At 56.8% G+C, this 17,023-nt stretch overlaps 5 protein-coding genes across 5 annotated transcripts; 2 read left to right on the top strand and 3 right to left on the bottom strand.

Moving 5' to 3' along the window:
* Positions 1-9: 9 nt before the first annotated feature.
* DICSQDRAFT_76116 (t-SNARE) lies at positions 10-1,655 on the bottom strand. Its single transcript, XM_007360331.1, has 7 exons — positions 1,318-1,655; positions 1,222-1,268; positions 948-1,160; positions 813-888; positions 547-752; positions 221-472; positions 10-163 (listed from the first exon to the last, which is right to left on the bottom strand). Exons 1-7 carry the CDS (start codon positions 1,529-1,531, stop codon positions 137-139), a joined length of 1,035 nt encoding a protein of 344 aa, XP_007360393.1. The 5' UTR covers positions 1,532-1,655; the 3' UTR covers positions 10-136.
* A 494-nt stretch (positions 1,656-2,149) lies between these two features.
* Positions 2,150-3,639, top strand: DICSQDRAFT_47842 (NAD-dependent glycerol-3-phosphate dehydrogenase; the record flags this gene model as incomplete). The annotated part of the gene is made up of 8 exons (XM_007359861.1): positions 2,150-2,439; positions 2,503-2,659; positions 2,715-2,739; positions 2,787-2,883; positions 2,934-3,046; positions 3,101-3,378; positions 3,431-3,452; positions 3,509-3,639. 8 exons carry the CDS (start codon positions 2,150-2,152, stop codon positions 3,637-3,639), a joined length of 1,113 nt encoding a protein of 370 aa, XP_007359923.1.
* A 368-nt stretch (positions 3,640-4,007) lies between these two features.
* On the bottom strand, positions 4,008-9,848 carry DICSQDRAFT_95805 (aminoimidazole ribonucleotide synthetase). The gene is made up of 15 exons (XM_007360330.1): positions 9,608-9,848; positions 9,491-9,557; positions 9,156-9,443; positions 8,845-9,090; positions 8,634-8,785; positions 8,440-8,578; positions 8,195-8,375; positions 7,871-8,139; positions 7,616-7,819; positions 6,190-7,503; positions 5,779-6,138; positions 5,569-5,725; positions 4,448-5,507; positions 4,301-4,378; positions 4,008-4,213 (listed from the first exon to the last, which is right to left on the bottom strand). The coding sequence occupies exons 1-10, from the start codon at positions 9,806-9,808 to the stop codon at positions 6,896-6,898; spliced, it is 2,355 nt and encodes a 784-aa protein (XP_007360392.1). The 5' UTR covers positions 9,809-9,848; the 3' UTR covers positions 4,008-4,213; positions 4,301-4,378; positions 4,448-5,507; positions 5,569-5,725; positions 5,779-6,138; positions 6,190-6,895.
* A 439-nt stretch (positions 9,849-10,287) lies between these two features.
* On the top strand, positions 10,288-13,418 carry DICSQDRAFT_164756 (uncharacterized protein; the record flags this gene model as incomplete). The annotated part of the gene is made up of 3 exons (XM_007360329.1): positions 10,288-10,896; positions 10,951-11,179; positions 11,233-13,418. 3 exons carry the CDS (start codon positions 10,288-10,290, stop codon positions 13,416-13,418), a joined length of 3,024 nt encoding a protein of 1,007 aa, XP_007360391.1.
* An 882-nt stretch (positions 13,419-14,300) lies between these two features.
* DICSQDRAFT_46852 (uncharacterized protein) lies at positions 14,301-14,939 on the bottom strand (the record flags this gene model as incomplete). Its single annotated transcript, XM_007359802.1, has 3 exons — positions 14,301-14,582; positions 14,648-14,782; positions 14,835-14,939. The coding sequence occupies 3 exons, from the start codon at positions 14,937-14,939 to the stop codon at positions 14,301-14,303; spliced, it is 522 nt and encodes a 173-aa protein (XP_007359864.1).
* Between the last annotated feature and the right edge of the window lie 2,084 nt (positions 14,940-17,023).

The raw sequence follows: 17,023 nt of genomic DNA, 5'->3' as shown, positions 1-17,023 counted from the left end.
TGCTATATGCTGGTTTCGACGAGCACGGCTGTTTTCTCTTGCATGCGTAACATCGCGGTGGGAATCTAGCTGCTCTATCTCCTAAATGTCCATGGGACCTATTATCTGAACATAAACATACGCGGGCCAGCCCGAATCATGAGACAAGGATGAAGATAAGGAACTGCACACGACGACATTAGTTTCCTGTTGCACAGCGTACAAGTCACGACAGACTTACGAAAACGATCAGCACGCCAAACACCTTTAGCATGAGCCAGCGATTGCTCGAGATACTAGCGTAGTACTTGAGCAGCTCTCGCTGCGCTCCGCTGACGTTAGATGCAATGTCGACGGTATCTGCGTCAATGCGCTGCACGGTCTCCCGTTGCTCGGCCACCATCTGAGCAAGCTGGGTGAAGATCTGACCGAGCTCTGCAATCGTTGACTCGATGGACTCGATGGCGGTTGAGCGCGTCTGAATATAGCTGTCCTGTAAATAGTACGCGCCATGTCAGTACACCATATGGTGCACGAGGTTCATTCGCGGGGCAAAAGATAACGCACCTGCTGCTCAACCAGTTGCATCTGCATGAACGCATCGCCGTGTGGTGCCGCGGTGCCTTCCTCCGCGGAGTGGAGGTCGAGCGCGAGGATGTCGCCGTTCTGTGGCGTCGCACGTCCCTTGCCTTTGGTGTCCAGGCGCGACTGGCCGAATGTGCTTCCGTCACCCATTGGGTCATGACGCTGTGCATTCCCATAGAGCAGCGAACCTGTAGTGGAGCATTCAGCACGTGCGGACCTATGCGGGCGAGATAGAGGATAGTGTTTACTTGGCGGTGCCTGACTGGCTGCTGCTGACGTGGAGTGCATGAACTGCTCGGTCCGGTCCTTGGACTCTTTCATGTTCTGCAATGTCGAGGCGGACATGAGTATATATGCGGGTACATACGATATATTGGAGGCACCTGCGTCCTGATCTCCAGCACATCCTTGAACGTCATGCTGGTATCCGCAAGCTTGCTTTGCAGCAGCATGACAACGTTGTGATTATGCTCCTCTAACTGCTTCCCCTCTGGAGACTTGGCACTCTGAGCTTTGCGCTCTTTGACATACGCTTGCAGCTGGGCAATCTGCTTGTTGATATTGGCAATGTCTTGTTTGATAATGTAGGTAAGTTCCTATGCATGTGAACGCATTCAGAAACAGAGTCTCGCGAAGGGAAGACTCAAACAGACGTACGCTGATCTCCACGGGTCTATCATCGAAGAGCGTTTTGCGCTTGGCGACTGTATACTATTTAGCATGAGCCATGTACAGCGTAGAGGGCGAGCTTACGTTGGGCCAATTTCCCCAGCTTGATTGTCGTGCTGCTAATATCCTTCCCGATAGCAGACGCCATCCTCGTGAACTCCGACTTGCTCCCTCCACTCTTGCTCTGCTGTAACAGCCGCTGCTTCTGCTGTGCTGTACCTCGCGCGGGGACGGAGGACCGGCTGCGTATGGACTCGACGCACGCGCGGAACTCGTTGGTGCGGTCTTGGACGGGCATTGTTTACGTTGAGGAATAAGGATACCAGGCGACGGATAGGGTATAGAGACAAAAATGAGCGACGTAGGCGAGGACGAAAAGTAGCAGATAGTAGACGGAGGAGAGGAAACAACTTGTGTTGCACGTTGGCCAGTTGGAGCTCGAGTGGACAAGCACTGCACTGCGACGCTGCGCTAGCGCCGCGGCCACAGGAGCTCGGAGCATTGTCCATTTTCCCACGTGTTACGCCCTCGGAGCTCGGCAAGGTTGCTGCGATCGTCTTCGTCTCGACGCTCGACGCGTCCTACGACAATCGCACATCCGCGTCTCGTCGCCCGTATACAACAACTGTTGGCCGACGGGGGAAATAAGTAGGAAGTCGCACTCGAGTGGAAATCACGTTCAACGCGCTCATATCACTCCTCGTGCTCTCCCAGGCGGTGCCTCGTCGCTGCCCCAGTGCCCCAACGACGTAAACCTCGTGGCTGCAACCTTAGTTCTTGCCGTATGCTTCTCGCCTCTGCTTTGACTGCAACCTTCAGATTCTCTGCTCGTCGACCGTCTCTGCTATCCATGCGCATCCCTCACGGACCACACGTACGTTTCAGGACCCGTCTCGTCTCTCCCACAGGCTTCAGGATGCTCCCGCACCAGCAAAATGGCCAGAGGTCCAAGGTGCTCGTCTTCGGTGCAGGAAACTTTGGCAGCTGCCTTGCGGACCACCTGGACGACTCCTCGCACGTCGTCCATATGTGGTCGCGCTCAGAAAACCTTGTGAAGCACTTTAACCAATACCACCGGAACCCGGAGGTGCTCCAGGACCATCCATTCGCAGAGTCTATCACCGCAGTAGGCCCCGAATTTCCCTCGGCAGAGATGATACAGAGTATGGACGTCCTTCTCTTTGCCATACCCACGGAGGGTGTCAGGTGAATCCATAGGCAGCAGTCGTGTAGTGGGAACGTTCAACCAACAATTACCTTTCGCGACAGGGAGACGCTCACTAAATTGAAGCCTACCCTCGAGGGCGGGAAAGTTCCCTTGCTCATCTTCGTCAATAAGGGGATAGAGATCAGAACGCGTGCGCTGACCCTTGAGATCATCGCGGACACATGTGGCCCTGAGATCGCGAAGGTCGCAACTTTCATCGTAAGCAGTCGGGCATGTCCACGCATTACACTTCATTGAGTGCTCCCATTATTAGTCCGGCCCGTCATTTGCGAAAGAAAGTGAGTGGCATGTTGTGCGGCACTACAGCCTTCTTAGCATGCGCTAGTTGTCAAAAGACAACCCACGTCTGTCTCGGTGGTATCTCTGTCGCCAGAACACGCGGAGAAGGCGTCTCAGCTGTTCCATCAGCCATGGTTCCGGTGGTGAGTCGAACAGCTGCTTTACGGTCGACGGACGTAACGTAGAAGCGCAGCTACACCGGCAATGACCCCATTGGCGTTGAGTTGGCTGGGGCTCTGAAGAACGTGTATGCGATCGCTGCTGGAATCGCTGCTGGATTGGGCTTTGAGAACAACGCCCGAGCAAGTAAGTTCTGTGCTATCTCCACGGGAATGAGCCTATATAACGTGCTGCTTGAAGTGCTGATCACGAGAGGGCTCGCTGAAATGACTAGAATTGGCACGGCCTACGGTGCTTCCCCGTTAACATTCCTGACGCTGGCAGGTGTCGGAGACTTGTTCCTTACATGTAGCTCCAAGACGAGTCGCAACTACACTGTGGGCTATCGACTGGGGCAAGGCGAGAAGCTCGATCACATCATCAAGACGCTGGGCAGTGTCGCAGAAGGTGTCACGACAGCCAAGGCCCTGAAGGCGGTCGTCGATGAGCTTGGTGTGAAAGCGCAAATAGCAGCCGGGGTGAGTACCGTGCCATAGCTCGTATGCTGTCTGCCCGCTGATGTTGGCGCAGATCTACGATGTGCTATACGAAGGTTTGCGGATTGTTCCGATTGTGGCGGACGTTGTACTCACTGAGAGCGAACGGCAGGTCGAGACGTTGCGGAACGGGCGAACGAGCTGCTTTCACTTCCCCCGAACCGAGAGCTGGACTTGTCAGTTGAGGGTGGGAAGCCTGCTCAACGGCTGTTGAAGAAGCTGGGATTGGAAGCGCAAGTGTGAGGTGAACTCCGCGATAGAAGTAACATACACTTGACCCTCTGCTCCGAAGTGGATACCATACAGTAATGTACCTAGAAGAACGTAATGGATGGTACACGAAACATATATGACTGCAACTACGCATCACGGATGACGAGGCGGGCTGGAGGCGTTCCGTGGGCGGAAAACGGGCGGGACACGGTTGGCTGGGCCGGGGAATCAGATGAGAGACGTGGTCGAACCCAGTCGAACGAGGAGACCTGCTATATCCGGACTGATAATCAGAGCGCGATTATCTAATCCAATTTTTTCCGAGTGAGCGCAGTGGCGGATGTGGCTGCTTCCCGTGCCCCGGTTTCTCGTTCAAAATTCTTGGACGTTGGCCACCGACCGCGAGCTAAAGTTTGTCTCCTGCCACATCCTCTCCGCTCCTCCGCATCGTCCGCCCGCCCGCATCGCTTTCGGCTCACCCGTTCTTTAAACCGTGCTGCATTCATCATGGTCTCCCCGCTCTGGAAGGCGTCTTCTGAAGGAAATCTCGAGAACCTCACCGAACTTCTGAAAGACGCTACCCCGGTAGACATCGAGGTCAAAGGTACGTGTGAGAGCAGCATATACTCATATTTCCTTCGTGCATCGTGTGCTCCAAGACATTCCATATTTTGACACGTATTGTCATAAGATTTCACCGGCGTCACTCCCCTCATCGAGGCTGTAAAAAACGGACACGTAGAGGTCGTACGAATTCTCCTTGACAAAGGTACGCGCCATTCGGCTTCGCCACTGCATCGTTCATGCGGTCGGATTTATATTGTGATGCGTTCCGTAGGTGCCGATCCCACGAACAGTTCCAGCCAAGGCCCCCCGGAATCATACACTTCGGACCTAGTGATCCTTGACCTACTCGCTACAGCAAAGGGTAAACTGGGGCAGTCGCCTGCGGTACAGCCGGAGGCTGCGTACCCTCAGGACCAGCAGCCACTTGATGCCAGCAATGTCGATCCGGCCTCCGCCGGCTTCTACCCGCCACCTCCTGGTGCCTACTACTATCCTCCCATGCATGTACCACCTCCCATGATGCCAGATGGTCAGGTACCCTACTATGTCCCTCCCCCACACATGCCAACCGACCAAAACCCGAACGGTCTGGGACACCTCCCTCCCCCGGAAGTAGCTCGCATGATCCCGTGCCGATACTATCCCGCGTGCCGGTACGGTTCCTCGTGCATGTTTGCCCACCCACAGAGCCCGTATATGCAAGGGCCGCTTCCGCCGCCTGCGCAGTACTCTGCGCCTTACGATCCCATGAACCCTGGCCCGTACCCTCCCCCGACCTATTACCCTGTTCCTGGTCCGTACGGTGCTTCGCCCAATGGCACTCAGAACCCTATGTCTCCTCCTCCCTTTGGGCATACTGCGTCTGGTTCGGACGTAATGTCTCCAGTACAAGGGCCTTTCAGTCCTTCTAACGGACAGCCACCCGTACCGTATGGTGTCGTTTCGCCCGTTTCTCCAACGTATGGCCACCCTGCACCAGTGCCGATTCCTGGCCACGTCCCTCCACTGCCACCTCTTCAGACAAGCCCGACGGTCCAGTCGCCACCGCCGGGCATGTACCCTCCCATGTCACCGAACGGGCAGGGCGTCGCGCCACAATATGCCATTCCTCCTCAATACGCACCGCAAGGTGACCCCAACGGCGACACAGCGGATGTCGTTTCTCCTAGGTCACCCATACATGGCCAGCAGCAGACGGATGGCTATATCCCAGGGCCGATCAACAGGGAAATGGCTCATCATCGGCGCGGCGGTGCCCGTAGACCATCGTTCGGTGGTCGTGGAGGCAAGCCTCCTTGCTTGTTCTTCCCTTCGGGACGCTGTAGGAACGGGTACGTGTTTCTTGTACCCCCTTCTATCCATGAGTGCTCACACGTATGTCCGCCGCTGCAGGGATGACTGCAGATTCCCCCACATTCTTCCAGAAGGGCCGGGCGGCCACCATGCGCCCCATTTTTCCGTGCGGGGAGGTCATAGGCCACGCCCTCCCTATTATGCGAACGGTGTGGCCACGTTGGAGGAGAAGTTTGCCGCCATGACGACACAGGATGTATGTTATAGCGTTTATCCTGTATCTTGACGCGGGCTCATAATATTTTGAAGGACAAGGCATCGATTCATGCCCGGAATGGTACTGGCACGAGTACATCTGATTCTAGCCGATCGCAATCGGCTGAGCCTGGTCAGAAGGGCCGTCCGCCATTCAAGCCCAACGGCCATCTCGCCAACGGTCCACGGCCGGACAGAAGGCTTGGGGCGCCCAAACCTCAACGCGTCCCGAACGCGGATGAGTTCCCTGTCCTTGGCGGCGTCCCGTCCTCTCGTGCCAGTTCCAATGGCACGACGACTCCTGGATACTCTGGGCCCACGGCCGCCCAGGTCCTGCAGGCCCCTGCTCCGCGTAAGGATGGTCAGACCCGGGGTAGTACTCCCGATCTGACCCAGTCAACATCGGCGTCAAAGGTGTGTGCTTCGACGATCAACTCACATCGCGAAAATTTATCCATTACGTAGGACAGCAAGCCGGAGGCCAACGGAGTCATACCTGACCAACCTGTTACGAAGCTTCCCCTCTCTTTCGCCGCCGCTGCAACCGTCGTCCCCGATTCCGTGAAAGAGGTTTCTGTCTCCGCCTAAAATGGACTATTCTGTCCTCGGCTCCGTGCTTTGCGCTAGCTATTATCTTGACGGTCTGTCTGCTCACTGTCTCCCGTCTTCCATCGGGCTCTCGTGTATTTTGTACTCTCTCTGGCTATCTGCTTGCGCATACATACATAGCGTCAGGACCCTGATCCTACGGCTGTTACGATGGTTCTCATGCATTCTGACCCACCACTCCGCCCTCGCCTGCGTACACACTGTCTCATATTTATGATCCTATACGTCCATCCATTCTGCATGTTCTCTCTCACTCATATTTAGAGACCACACATTGTCTTGTTTATCGCTTCGTCCTTCTTCATGTTGTCCTACGCATAAAAGCCCGTATTTTGCCATCGATCTGCCTATCGTAGCATCACCCTATGTCGTAGCTATATACACTTCTGGTAAAGTACCTTACGCTCTAACGTGTTGACGTTCCGCGACTCCGCTGTCGCCACCCTAATATCGATACATTCGATCTGATACTTTTTACATAGCTGTCATGCCCTTCGTCAGAATCGCACCCGCCGAGGCTCATCTGACCCGCGCTTTCGGTACCTTTGCGTGATCTTTTCTTTCAGCCCGTTGTCCACGCGTCGAGACTCCTCATCTCCACGCCACTCTTAGCAGTTACCTCTCCGATCCGGAATACCTCCTTCTCGCCTGCGCGCCGAAGCGCGTCGATCGCCGCGGGGACAGCGTCTGGGGCGACCACGAGGACCATCCCTATCCCATTGTTGAACGTCCGCGCCATCTCGTGCGGGGCGACGCCCCCGTGCCGCATCAGGAAGCGGAAGACAGGGGGCAACTCCCACGATGATGCATCGATAAAGCAGCCCGTGCCCGACGGGAGGACGCGGGGAATGTTCTCGACGAAGCCGCCGCCGGTGATGTGCGACATGCCCTTGAGCAGGCCTGCCTGCGCGGCGGGGAGGACGGACTTGATGTAAATCCGCGTCGGCTCGAGGAGGGCGCGCCCGAGCGTGAGCGAGGCGTCCCATGGGCAGGGGTCTGCGTAGGAGAGTCCCGAGACAGAGACGACCTTGCGTACGAGTGAGAAGCCGTTGGAGTGCAGGCCTGACGAGGGCAGGCCGAGGAGGACGTCTCCTGGTGCGATATTGGGCTGTGGGAGAATGAGGTTGCGTTCGACGGCACCAACGGCGAAGCCAGCAAGATCGTAATCGTCTGTTCGCAAGAGTTGGTCAGCTCATGCACCAGCGAGGCGTACAGCTCGACAGGCCTGGCTCATCAGCGCGTCGCCCATTCAAGCGGCACGTAAACAGAAACAACTACATACCACCGTGATACATGCTGGGCATTTCGGCGGTCTCTCCGCCGATCAAGGCACATCCCGCTTGGACGCAGCCATCCGCGACGCCCTTCACGACCCGCGTCGCGGTTGGGACGTCGAGCTTGCTGCAGGCGAAGTAGTCGAGGAAGTACAACGGCTCCGCTCCCTGCACGAGCAGGTCATTGACCGACATGGCGACAAGATCGATTCCTGGCACGCCCAATCAACCGAATTGCCGCGGGCCGTTCAAAAGGTACGTACCGACGAAATCGTGGATGCCGACTTCCATCGCAATCCGCAGCTTCGTGCCGACGCCATCCGTTCCGCTGACGAGCACGGGATCCTTGTAGCCCGTTGCCTTGAGGTCGAAGACGCCGCCAAATCCTCCGATCTCTGCGTCCGCGCCGGAACGACGAGTAGCGCGTACGTAGGGCTTTATGGCTTCCACGAGGGCGTTGCCGGCATCCACGGAGACGCCTGCTTGTGCGTAGGTCAAGCTCGGGGCCTCTTGCTTTTGTGCAGACAACGCTCTTGAGTATAGTGGACTGTGAGCATCAAGATTCAACATGAATTTGGTATACACACCTATGAGCTATGTCTCGCCGGAAAACCTTGCCCTCGAAGGTTATATTGGCAACACCTGCATACGCGGCGTCCAGAGCACTGCGTAGGTTCGGTGCGTAGGCCGAAACGCACAGTACCCTACCACCAGAAGTGACCACCTTGCCGTCCACTGCCGTGGTGCCAGCATGGAATGCAACGACATCTGCAACGATATCCATCTCAGCACCCTAGAGCAGACGGTGCCGACGAGGTCAGAGGCAACTTACCGCTCGGCATTTGCCCGAGGGTTATGTCTTTGCCCTTTGCATAGCTGCCAGGATAACCTTGTGACGCGAGGACGACAGAAACGGCATAGCCGTCTCTAGTCTTGACATCCACCGAGTCTAGTCGACGCTCCGCGCAGGCCTATTAGAGCATGGGTTATGAGCCTGTGAGAAGGCATTCAAAGTGGTTCTCGTACGAGAAGGATGGCGGCCAGATCCGTCTGTGGGTCCAAGAGCAAGACGAGAGCTTCCGTCTCCGGATCACCGAACCTAACATTGTACTCGAGGACTTTCGGCCCGTCCTCGGTGATCATCAAGCCGGTGAAGAGCAGGCCGACAAACGGGAATCCTGTCAAGGCGACTTGGCATGACGATGGCGAGCCTTATTGGCAAATCAGGATTACATACCCTCCTTTCTCATACCACTGATGGTGGGCTGCAGCACTTCTCTGAGGATGCGATCCGTGACCGCAGGAGTCGCGACTGGAGCTGGTGCGTAAGCACCCATGCCACCAGTATTGGGCCCGGTGTCTCCTTCCCCGATGCGCTTGTGGTCTTGCGCAGCGGGTAAGGGAATTATCGTGTACCCGTCTGAGAACGCCAGCACGGATACTTCGGGACCGGTCAGGAGCTCCTCCACCACGACCTCGCTACCTGAGACAAAGAAAATAGATCCTCATTAACACCACGTAATATACATGGACTGCTGGGTCGCCGACCTGCCGCGCCGAAGACGTTCTCAACCATGATCTCCTTGAGACCGGCAATGGCCTCGTCGACGGTCTCGGGCAGAAGCACACCCTTGCCCGCAGCAAGTCCACTAGCCTTGAGGACGACCTTGAAGCCGCACGTGCGAACGTAGTTGATCGCCTGATCGACCTCCAACGCCTGGAAAGTCCTGAATTTTGCGGTAGGGATATTGTGGCGATCCATGAAAGCCTTGGAGAACGCCTTGGACCCCTCCATGCGCGCGGCAAGGGCGGTGGGGCCGAAGACAGGAATGCCAACTTCACGAGTGATTAGAGCTATCGCGCAGGAGACCGCGATTGCGTACCTTTGCGGAAGTAGGTTTCAACGCCATCTACTAGAGGTTGTTCGGGACCGGGGAGAACGAGGTTGACCTGCAGACGTCGCTGTCAGGCGAAGCTCCATTGATACATTGATAACATACCTCATTCTGAACGGCAAAGTGGACCAGTGCAGGAAAATCCGAAGGAGCTAGATCAACGTTTGCGGTTTTCGACTCCTGTGAGGTACCTCCATTCCCTGGACATACGAAGATCCTCTCGACGAGGGCGGACTGGGAAAGCTTCCAAGCGAGAGCATGCTCTCGTCCGCCGCTGCCGATTATGAGGATTGTTAGCGCAGCCATAGACGCGAGCCGCGAGGAGAGGGCGTGCGCGAGGCGAGATCTGAGGAAAAGATGGCGGCGAGAAGCAGTGCCAATTTTGCGCGCGCGGTGGGCGGGCCAGCCCAGCGGACGCCCAGATCACAGGTGAGGCGCCCAAACAGACGCCAGGCATGCGGTCGCGCGACTGAGGTGGAAGCGCACGAGGAACGTGGTCGGTCTCTCGACTCTCTCATCCGTCTGGGTTGCTCCCTCTCCGACCCTCCCGCCGCTCGTTTCTCCGTACTCTCTTTCCCTCATGCCAATTCCCCTATAGCAGTCTCAGCTCACACACATACCCCATCCTCATCCGCGACGGAGATTTGCTGGCACATCGACTTGAAAGCTAGCGGTTGTTGCGCTTCTCGGCCAGGGCTCGCCGCTCGAGACAACTGTTGTAAACTCACGTCTCGGGCGTACCATAACTCTTGTCGCCCCCTATACCTCTTTCTTCCGAGCTCGCGATGGATGCTCCTGCTCGCAAACAAACGCGGGGCAAGAGCTTTCTCACCCGTAAGGCCACCAAGAAACATGAAGAACCCCATGCGCAAAATGGCCATGCTACCCGCAGCGCCAGTATGGACACGCAGGAGAGGGATCCCGAGGCGGCGCGTCCCACCTTCAAGCCTTTCGCAATCTCCATCATCCCAGATCCATTGAACGAGCTCCCTACCTGGTACCACCGTGAAGTCGAGACCGCGACCGCGTCCGCTGCACAGTTTCGTGTCAAATACCCCCTTCACAACCCTTCTGGTCCACGCTGGTATCGTAATCACCACCTGCTTCCTCCGACAGTCGATGGCAGACCGCCGTCGGTGTTCTCCCCTTCATTTCCGCCCATGGCGTCCGCGCCCGAGCGCGGTCAGGATCCGTCGGGCATGGCAGGCCCGAGTAGGACTCCATCAGGGTCGCCTCTGCCCACTCCATCATCTTCGCAGATACGCATACAGGAACCCTTCCATCCACGCGTGAGAAAGGTTTCCCAGACCACTAACCAAGGAGTGGATTTGGCGAATGGAGCGGATCCCAACAGTCCAGATGGGAACCATCATTCACCATATGACCCGCCAGAGGTACGTGATTTCGACCTTGGTTTCAGGGGCATGCAGTAACAACTTGGCGCACAGAGTCCCACCAGCCCAGGCCCCACGACGCCGAATTATTTCAACTATCGTCCTCGGCGGTCAAGCATGACCCATGGCAATCGTCATCGGACCACTGCGCCTTCCCCATTGTCACAATCTACTTCCGCGGTGCACTTACACGCCATAGATCCTGCGCAAATACAGCTGCCTCGAAAGTTGAGCAAACGGCGCAAGCCGTTTCATGATTTGTTTAGCGGTCCTGGGGTGGACGGTTCGTCTGACTCATTCACGATATACAGCCGCATCTAACAGAATGTGATTCAGGCGATAGCTTACAGGCGAAGGATCTTCGCCGCCAGTCAGCCATGGCGCCTTCTATGACGTCGCTTCCTTCGCTGCAGCCGTCTTTGCAGAAGTCCAGACGAGGAAGCGTTCTGGGACGCCTTGTCAAGAGGTTCAGCGTACTGCGGAAGGCGGACAAGCGCACGACGCAGAACGGTTTGGGGAGCGAGTGGCAGCATCAAAGCAGTCTGGAGACAGGTCGGACGCAATCGCCCATTAGCCCGCAGGCTCCGATGACGCGACAGCGAACTTCGTCTCATATATCAAAGTCTCCAGAGCCTCCCAAGCGTGTCCCGCCACCCTCTATAGAGGCTGTCCCAGACGCACGCGCACCGGGAACTGAAGGGCGACGTTCATCTGAGTCGTTATCCGTTCTGGAGATGCCCACGTCCGGTAGGCTGACGGTAGCCAACCCTGACGACCCATCTAGTTCAGGTGAACACACGCCCGTGCAAGCGGCGGCGTCTCTTCCAGAGCCAGGGACACCAACTACTCCACCCCCGGGCCCCGCCTCCGAGAAAGACTTGCCGTTACCTGATATTCCGAGGACAGAGTCTCCATTACCCATCAGCCCTCAAATCAAGCGTTACACGCTAACGGACCCTCCTGTACAAGCGCCCTCTCCCCCTTCTTCACCGCCCTTGCCTGACCTTCCTCCACCCACTCCTGCCCAAGCACTGCAATCTCTCACTGAGGTCAGTGAACCGGATAGCTCCCCTTCGCCGTCGACTGTCGTGCTGCCCGCCTCACCACGTCTCAACGGCCATGAGAGGCATTCAGTTGCGGCGACATCTCAAGCTTCCACCGTTGGCCCTCTTCCGCTGGCGTCACCGGAGGAGATCGCCTTGGCGCGCGCATCTATGTTTGTTAACCCTCCCACGCCGTATGCCGCCCCGGCTCATCTCGTCATGCCTCCCTCTGTGGTTGAGGTCCAAGAGCCGGCGCGGTCGAGTAGCAAGCGCGCTGACCGTTCTCCCACCAAGGCGGGAGTCGATCGCTCTCCCACCAAGTCAAAGGATACCTCACGTTCTAAGTCCATCCGTGAGACGGAGACGTTCAAGCTCGTTCGCAGCGCCTCGGGCACGATGCAGCAAGCGGAGGTCATCATGGGTATGGGTGAGCAGTGGGAATTGGTCGGTGCGTCCTCGGAGTCTCCCAAGAAGTCTTCGAAGTCGAAGGACAAGGAGAGGGAGAGGGAGAAGGACAAAGAGAGGGCGAAGGAGAAGGCCAAGTCTTCTGACCATGACCGTGAACATGCAGCTCAGCGTGAAGACAGTAGGCGCCACCGGGACCGCAGCAGTAGCGAGGATGGCGAATCACGGCACAAAAGGCACCCGTCAGTGAGCGGGCGAGACAAGCCTCCCTCTGTCAATACCGTTCGTTCAACTCAGACCCCTGTCTCCTCACGTCGTAGCGTCAAGAAGCCGAGCGAACATGAGGAGAGCAGGTCGGTTAAGGCGACCAGCGCCATCCCCGTCATCGCTGTGTCACCGGTTCAGGCCCATGAGCAGCACCACCGTGAGCACCATCTTTCCACGACCCCGTCTGCTCCCAGACCCACGTCTGAGTTGCATAGCGCTGCGGATTGGTCGTCCGTGAGGGCCAAGGACGCTTGGGAGATGGAGAGGCTCTGGAAGGCCCGCAGCATGGCCTACGGCCCGGACGGCATCCCCATCGTCTCTACCCCGGCGACGATCGGGAGTGACTCTCGCCCATCGACGTTCATCAGCACCGAGTTGCAGCGGGTGACCTCCATCCCGAGCGTTGCCGCCGTCGCGGAGATGCAGAAGCCGTCCAGCGCGCCCCCGATCGCCCAGTCGTACGGCTCCAGCCACACGTACATGGTCGTGCAGACGCCTTACCAGGTGGCCCAAGGACACCCTCCTTACAGCCCGTATACGTCACCCCCTCCGCAGAACCTCGCGATGTCTCCTGCGCAACAATTCTACAGACACGCGCCGTACAGCTCGCCTGAACCCCTTTCGCACAACCCCCTCCCGAATCCCCCTCGCCTCTCAGCGTATCAGCCGTCTCCAGTGTCCATGACGCTAGCCAATCCCCTTCCAGATCCTCCTCGTCTGTCGTCGTACACGCCCGCGCCCCTCCCAGCGTCATTGGCGAATGGAAACGGCTCTCCCACTGGCTGGAGCCACTCGAACACGCACTAACGACTCATAATGCCATGAGCACCACCCCGATACCAAGCCGTTTGCACGCTGTACATACTAAGAGAGACATTCGCCTTGCACATTGCTTAGACTACTGCTACGTCACGCATACTCATGCTGCTATTGCTTTCCTTCATCACCAACCAACATCATATTCGTTCCCTCTCTGCATGGTTGTTTCGGGCATCCGCGGATCTATCTCCTCTCTGGTCGACGCTCGGCTCGTCCGCACTTCAGCTCATCTTTAATCTTATAAGGACTATTGCTGTCATTGTACTACGGGTCGAGATGTTGACATTCGATACTAATCGCAAACACCATTTGTTATTTGCAGCGGCCAGGTTACCTCAGCCAAATCAGTATACGGGTCGATGACCACGAACCCGAGACTTGAGTGACCTCCCACCTGACTTCTCTTCCAAACGTACAAGGAGGCTCGGCTTGTCAATGCTGTGCGACGCTTACCGTCCCTGGCCCTCTTTGGACCCCCATACCGAGCTATACAGACGATGGGCAGGATCACGACGAAGGGGAGGCTGCTGTTGAAGGGACAAGCGACGTTCGAAAATCCTGCTGTATCAAGCATGTGTTGACAATGCCAAGATAACGTTCCATCTGTATGTGCCGGTCCGTGCGTACAACGCACTGAGATGATGTTGAAGATGTTCATAGTACATCGTGAAGTACATGCATAAGACAAGAACTAAAGAAGAGGGGAGATTACAGTCATATGCGTGGAGATATGATACATATGTGCTCAAAAGCTTATGGGACCACCACACCTCGTGCCAGAGGCACGTACAAAATCGGCATGCCTATATACGGGACATAAACCACAAGTATCCAGGACGGGGAAAGAGGAAGTCATATGTGCTACGATTGTCACCTTTCGCGCGGGTATTCTGTGTAGTCTAGTGGGAACTGGGGTTTGGGGTAATCGTCCCACTGCCTGTCCGAGTCAAGGAAGCGGCGCAGCCGCGCGACCTGCGAGGAGAGGTACATGACGATGATCTGCATCTCGATGCTGAGGTTCAGCCGGAGGATCTCCTCGCAAGTCTTGAGGGCCTGCGTGCGCGTGGAGACAAACATGTTGCCCTCGAAGCCGAGTTGTTTGAGGGCATCGATCAGCTCGCTGAATTCTGAGCACCACGCAAGCACGCCGAGCTGTGGACGGAACATGTCAGTCGGCAGCGAGGATGTGAGACAAGGGGAGGGGTCATGAGACGCACCTGGCCGAACTGTTTGAAACGTGCGTACAGGACGTTTGGTGCGCTTTTCAGCGCGAAGTCAAACGCCTCATTCTGCTCGATGACGCCAGGCTGAGGGACATAATTGTCCGTCGTGCTTGGTTGGGGCTGAGGGGGCTATTGTCCACGTGAGCGGTGTAGACACGAGCAAAAGTGAAGGGCGTTTTACCTCAGGGCGAGCGGGAGGATCCTTGAACCACTCGTAGCCCGAGTAGTCGACCTCTCCTCCCCAATCGACGGTGTCGGCCTGCTTTTCGTAGAGATCTACGTTCATGACGGTCGTGCGGAGGATTTGCTTGACAAATGCTATGAGATAAGGAGGAGGTTGAAAATTGACGGCCTCCGAGTATTCGTGTGCCTTCGGATGCGGAACAAAGATGTCGTAAGGGGATTTACTGGGCGCTGCGGCAGGAGTCCCAGGGTTCTCGGGGTCGGGAAGAGTGGATAGAGGGTTTTCTGCGGTTGATACCTCGCCACGTTAAGGATGTTCCAAAACATGCTAAAACTGGACGTACCAAAAGCAAGCGGAGTGAGAGGCTGGTCGGTGTCTTCCGAAGAAACGACGTAAACGTTGAAGGATGTATTCTTTAGGGCCGTCAGCCAACAGACTTGGCGCGTCACAAAAACACTCACCCTGATAACGTCCTGGCCTTCGCGTTCCTCGTTGTAAGATACGACCGAATGAATGCTTCGCCGGTTGTCTACGGTGGATTGGCTATAGATCACAGAGAGACGATTGTGGGAGGTCGGACGCGAACCAACGACACTTGTCGGCGCTAGGAACGAGGCACGTTGGGACGGGCTGTAGAGTATGAGAGAAGAACTCGTGGACTGCGGGGTCTGGGGCGCGGTCGCAAACTCAAACTCGATCTGCAAAACGGGCTGAGATTCTGCCATACACAGGGAGGGGTGTCACGGATACTCACCTCGGGTCCTCGGAGGTAATAAGTATCCGGACGGAGTGAACGTGGAACAATGTAGAGGGGCGGGGATGGCGGAGGGCGGATAGGTAACGGCGCGGGACTGTTACTTGTTACGTCGACGGGAAAGGAGGAATTGATCTCTAGGTTCTGGACGTTACGAGAGAGCCAAGAAGGTGAAGGTGCTGTGCTTCCGAAGAGCGGGGTACCTTCGACGGCAGAGGGTGGGACGGAAGCGGCTAGCGACAGTGGATCAACGAACTCGAACTGAGGAAGACGGAGCTGGCGTAAGGCTGACGATATACGTGGACCGAGGCGTGGACTTGCTTTCACGATCTCGATACGGGGCAGTTCTGTATCTGGGGGCGAGGAGGAAACGGAATCGATGCGAGAGACTGGGAGAGATGGGAAGGGCTGATCCTCTTCTAAGACGATAGATAAGTCGATATGCTCGAAGACTAGCTCGGGGATCTGAGGGCTCTCGATGGCGCTGGGGCTGCGTGCGGGAGCACCAGAACTTTCGGCTGAAAGTATCTGACAGACTTGCGGCGCGCGTCTACGGGCGCCTACTAAGAGCGGGGCTTTGCTGAGGGTGCGAAGGCGTTTTAGGGACGAGGTGATGGATCTCGCCTTCGGAGTGCGCGGTGTCGCAGCGAGGACAATGTCTTCTGGTTCGGTGACTATTTGCTCGACGGCACGGACGACTGGGTGGTCCTCTTCGATCGGACGTTCGCCCTTGCGGAATGGATCGTTGGTGAGAAAGAGCGTAGACTGCGACTGTGGCGGTGTCCTGAGGGAGCTAGATGTTCTGCTCGACGCGGAGGAGTCGGTAGAGGGTCTGCGGATGGCAACAGCAAGAGTATGCCTGTGATCGGAACCAGTGGATTCTCGACGTCGCGGACGGCTAATTACCTCGCGCGACTTTTTCAGCGAGGCTTGAGAGAGCTTCCGGAGCCGGGAGAGCGAGGTGCGGGAGCGCGAGAGCAAAGATGGATGGTATGCCCGCTGGTAGTCTGGATATCCGAAGGTTATTGACTTTATTTGATACGGACATTGAGTGGATGCTCACCGAAGACGGGCGCGAAGTGCGCGGTATCAGCAGGACAAAGAGATAGACGTAGCTCGTCGTAGGTAATCTCCTCGAACTCTTCGTTTTCCTGCTCTGAGGCAAGCGGCAGGCCTTCGGAAGGAGCTCCGGAGGGCGAGGTCGGGATGAGGGCGAAGGCCTGCTCCGAAGGTGGGTTGTCAGTGAATGTTTCGGAAAGCGGGGAGGGCCCGGCCGAGGCACGCAGCGAGCCTTGACGGCCGTTCGCAAGTCTCGACTGAGCAGTGAGTAACCTTTCTGTATCAGCAGGATCTAGAGCATCAACTCAGCATCTGTGAAGCCTGCCCCGACAAGAAAACACAAGCCGACTATCAACTACCACCTGGCTCGTCT

Source organism: Dichomitus squalens, assembly GCF_000275845.1.
Source record: "Dichomitus squalens LYAD-421 SS1 unplaced genomic scaffold DICSQscaffold_1, whole genome shotgun sequence".
Taxonomy (NCBI): domain Eukaryota; kingdom Fungi; phylum Basidiomycota; class Agaricomycetes; order Polyporales; family Polyporaceae; genus Dichomitus; species Dichomitus squalens.
Note: the sequence above shows the minus strand (reverse complement) of the source record. Positions and strands in the feature narration are given on the sequence as shown.

Coding starts and splice junctions, on each gene's coding strand:
- DICSQDRAFT_76116 (XM_007360331.1), bottom strand. CDS start 1,531: ATGCCCGTCCAAGACCGCACCAACGAGTTCCGCGCGTGCGTCGAGTCC. Junction 753..812: donor AGCCAGTCAGGCACCGCCAA/GTAAACACTATC, acceptor GCTCCACTACAG/GTTCGCTGCTCTATGGGAAT. Junction 164..220: donor TTGGCGTGCTGATCGTTTTC/GTAAGTCTGTCG, acceptor CGTCGTGTGCAG/TTCCTTATCTTCATCCTTGT.
- DICSQDRAFT_95805 (XM_007360330.1), bottom strand. CDS start 9,808: ATGGCTGCGCTAACAATCCTCATAATCGGCAGCGGCGGACGAGAGCAT. Junction 9,558..9,607: donor ACTTTGCCGTTCAGAATGAG/GTATGTTATCAA, acceptor CGACGTCTGCAG/GTCAACCTCGTTCTCCCCGG. Junction 8,579..8,633: donor ATCTGGCCGCCATCCTTCTC/GTACGAGAACCA, acceptor ATGCTCTAATAG/GCCTGCGCGGAGCGTCGACT.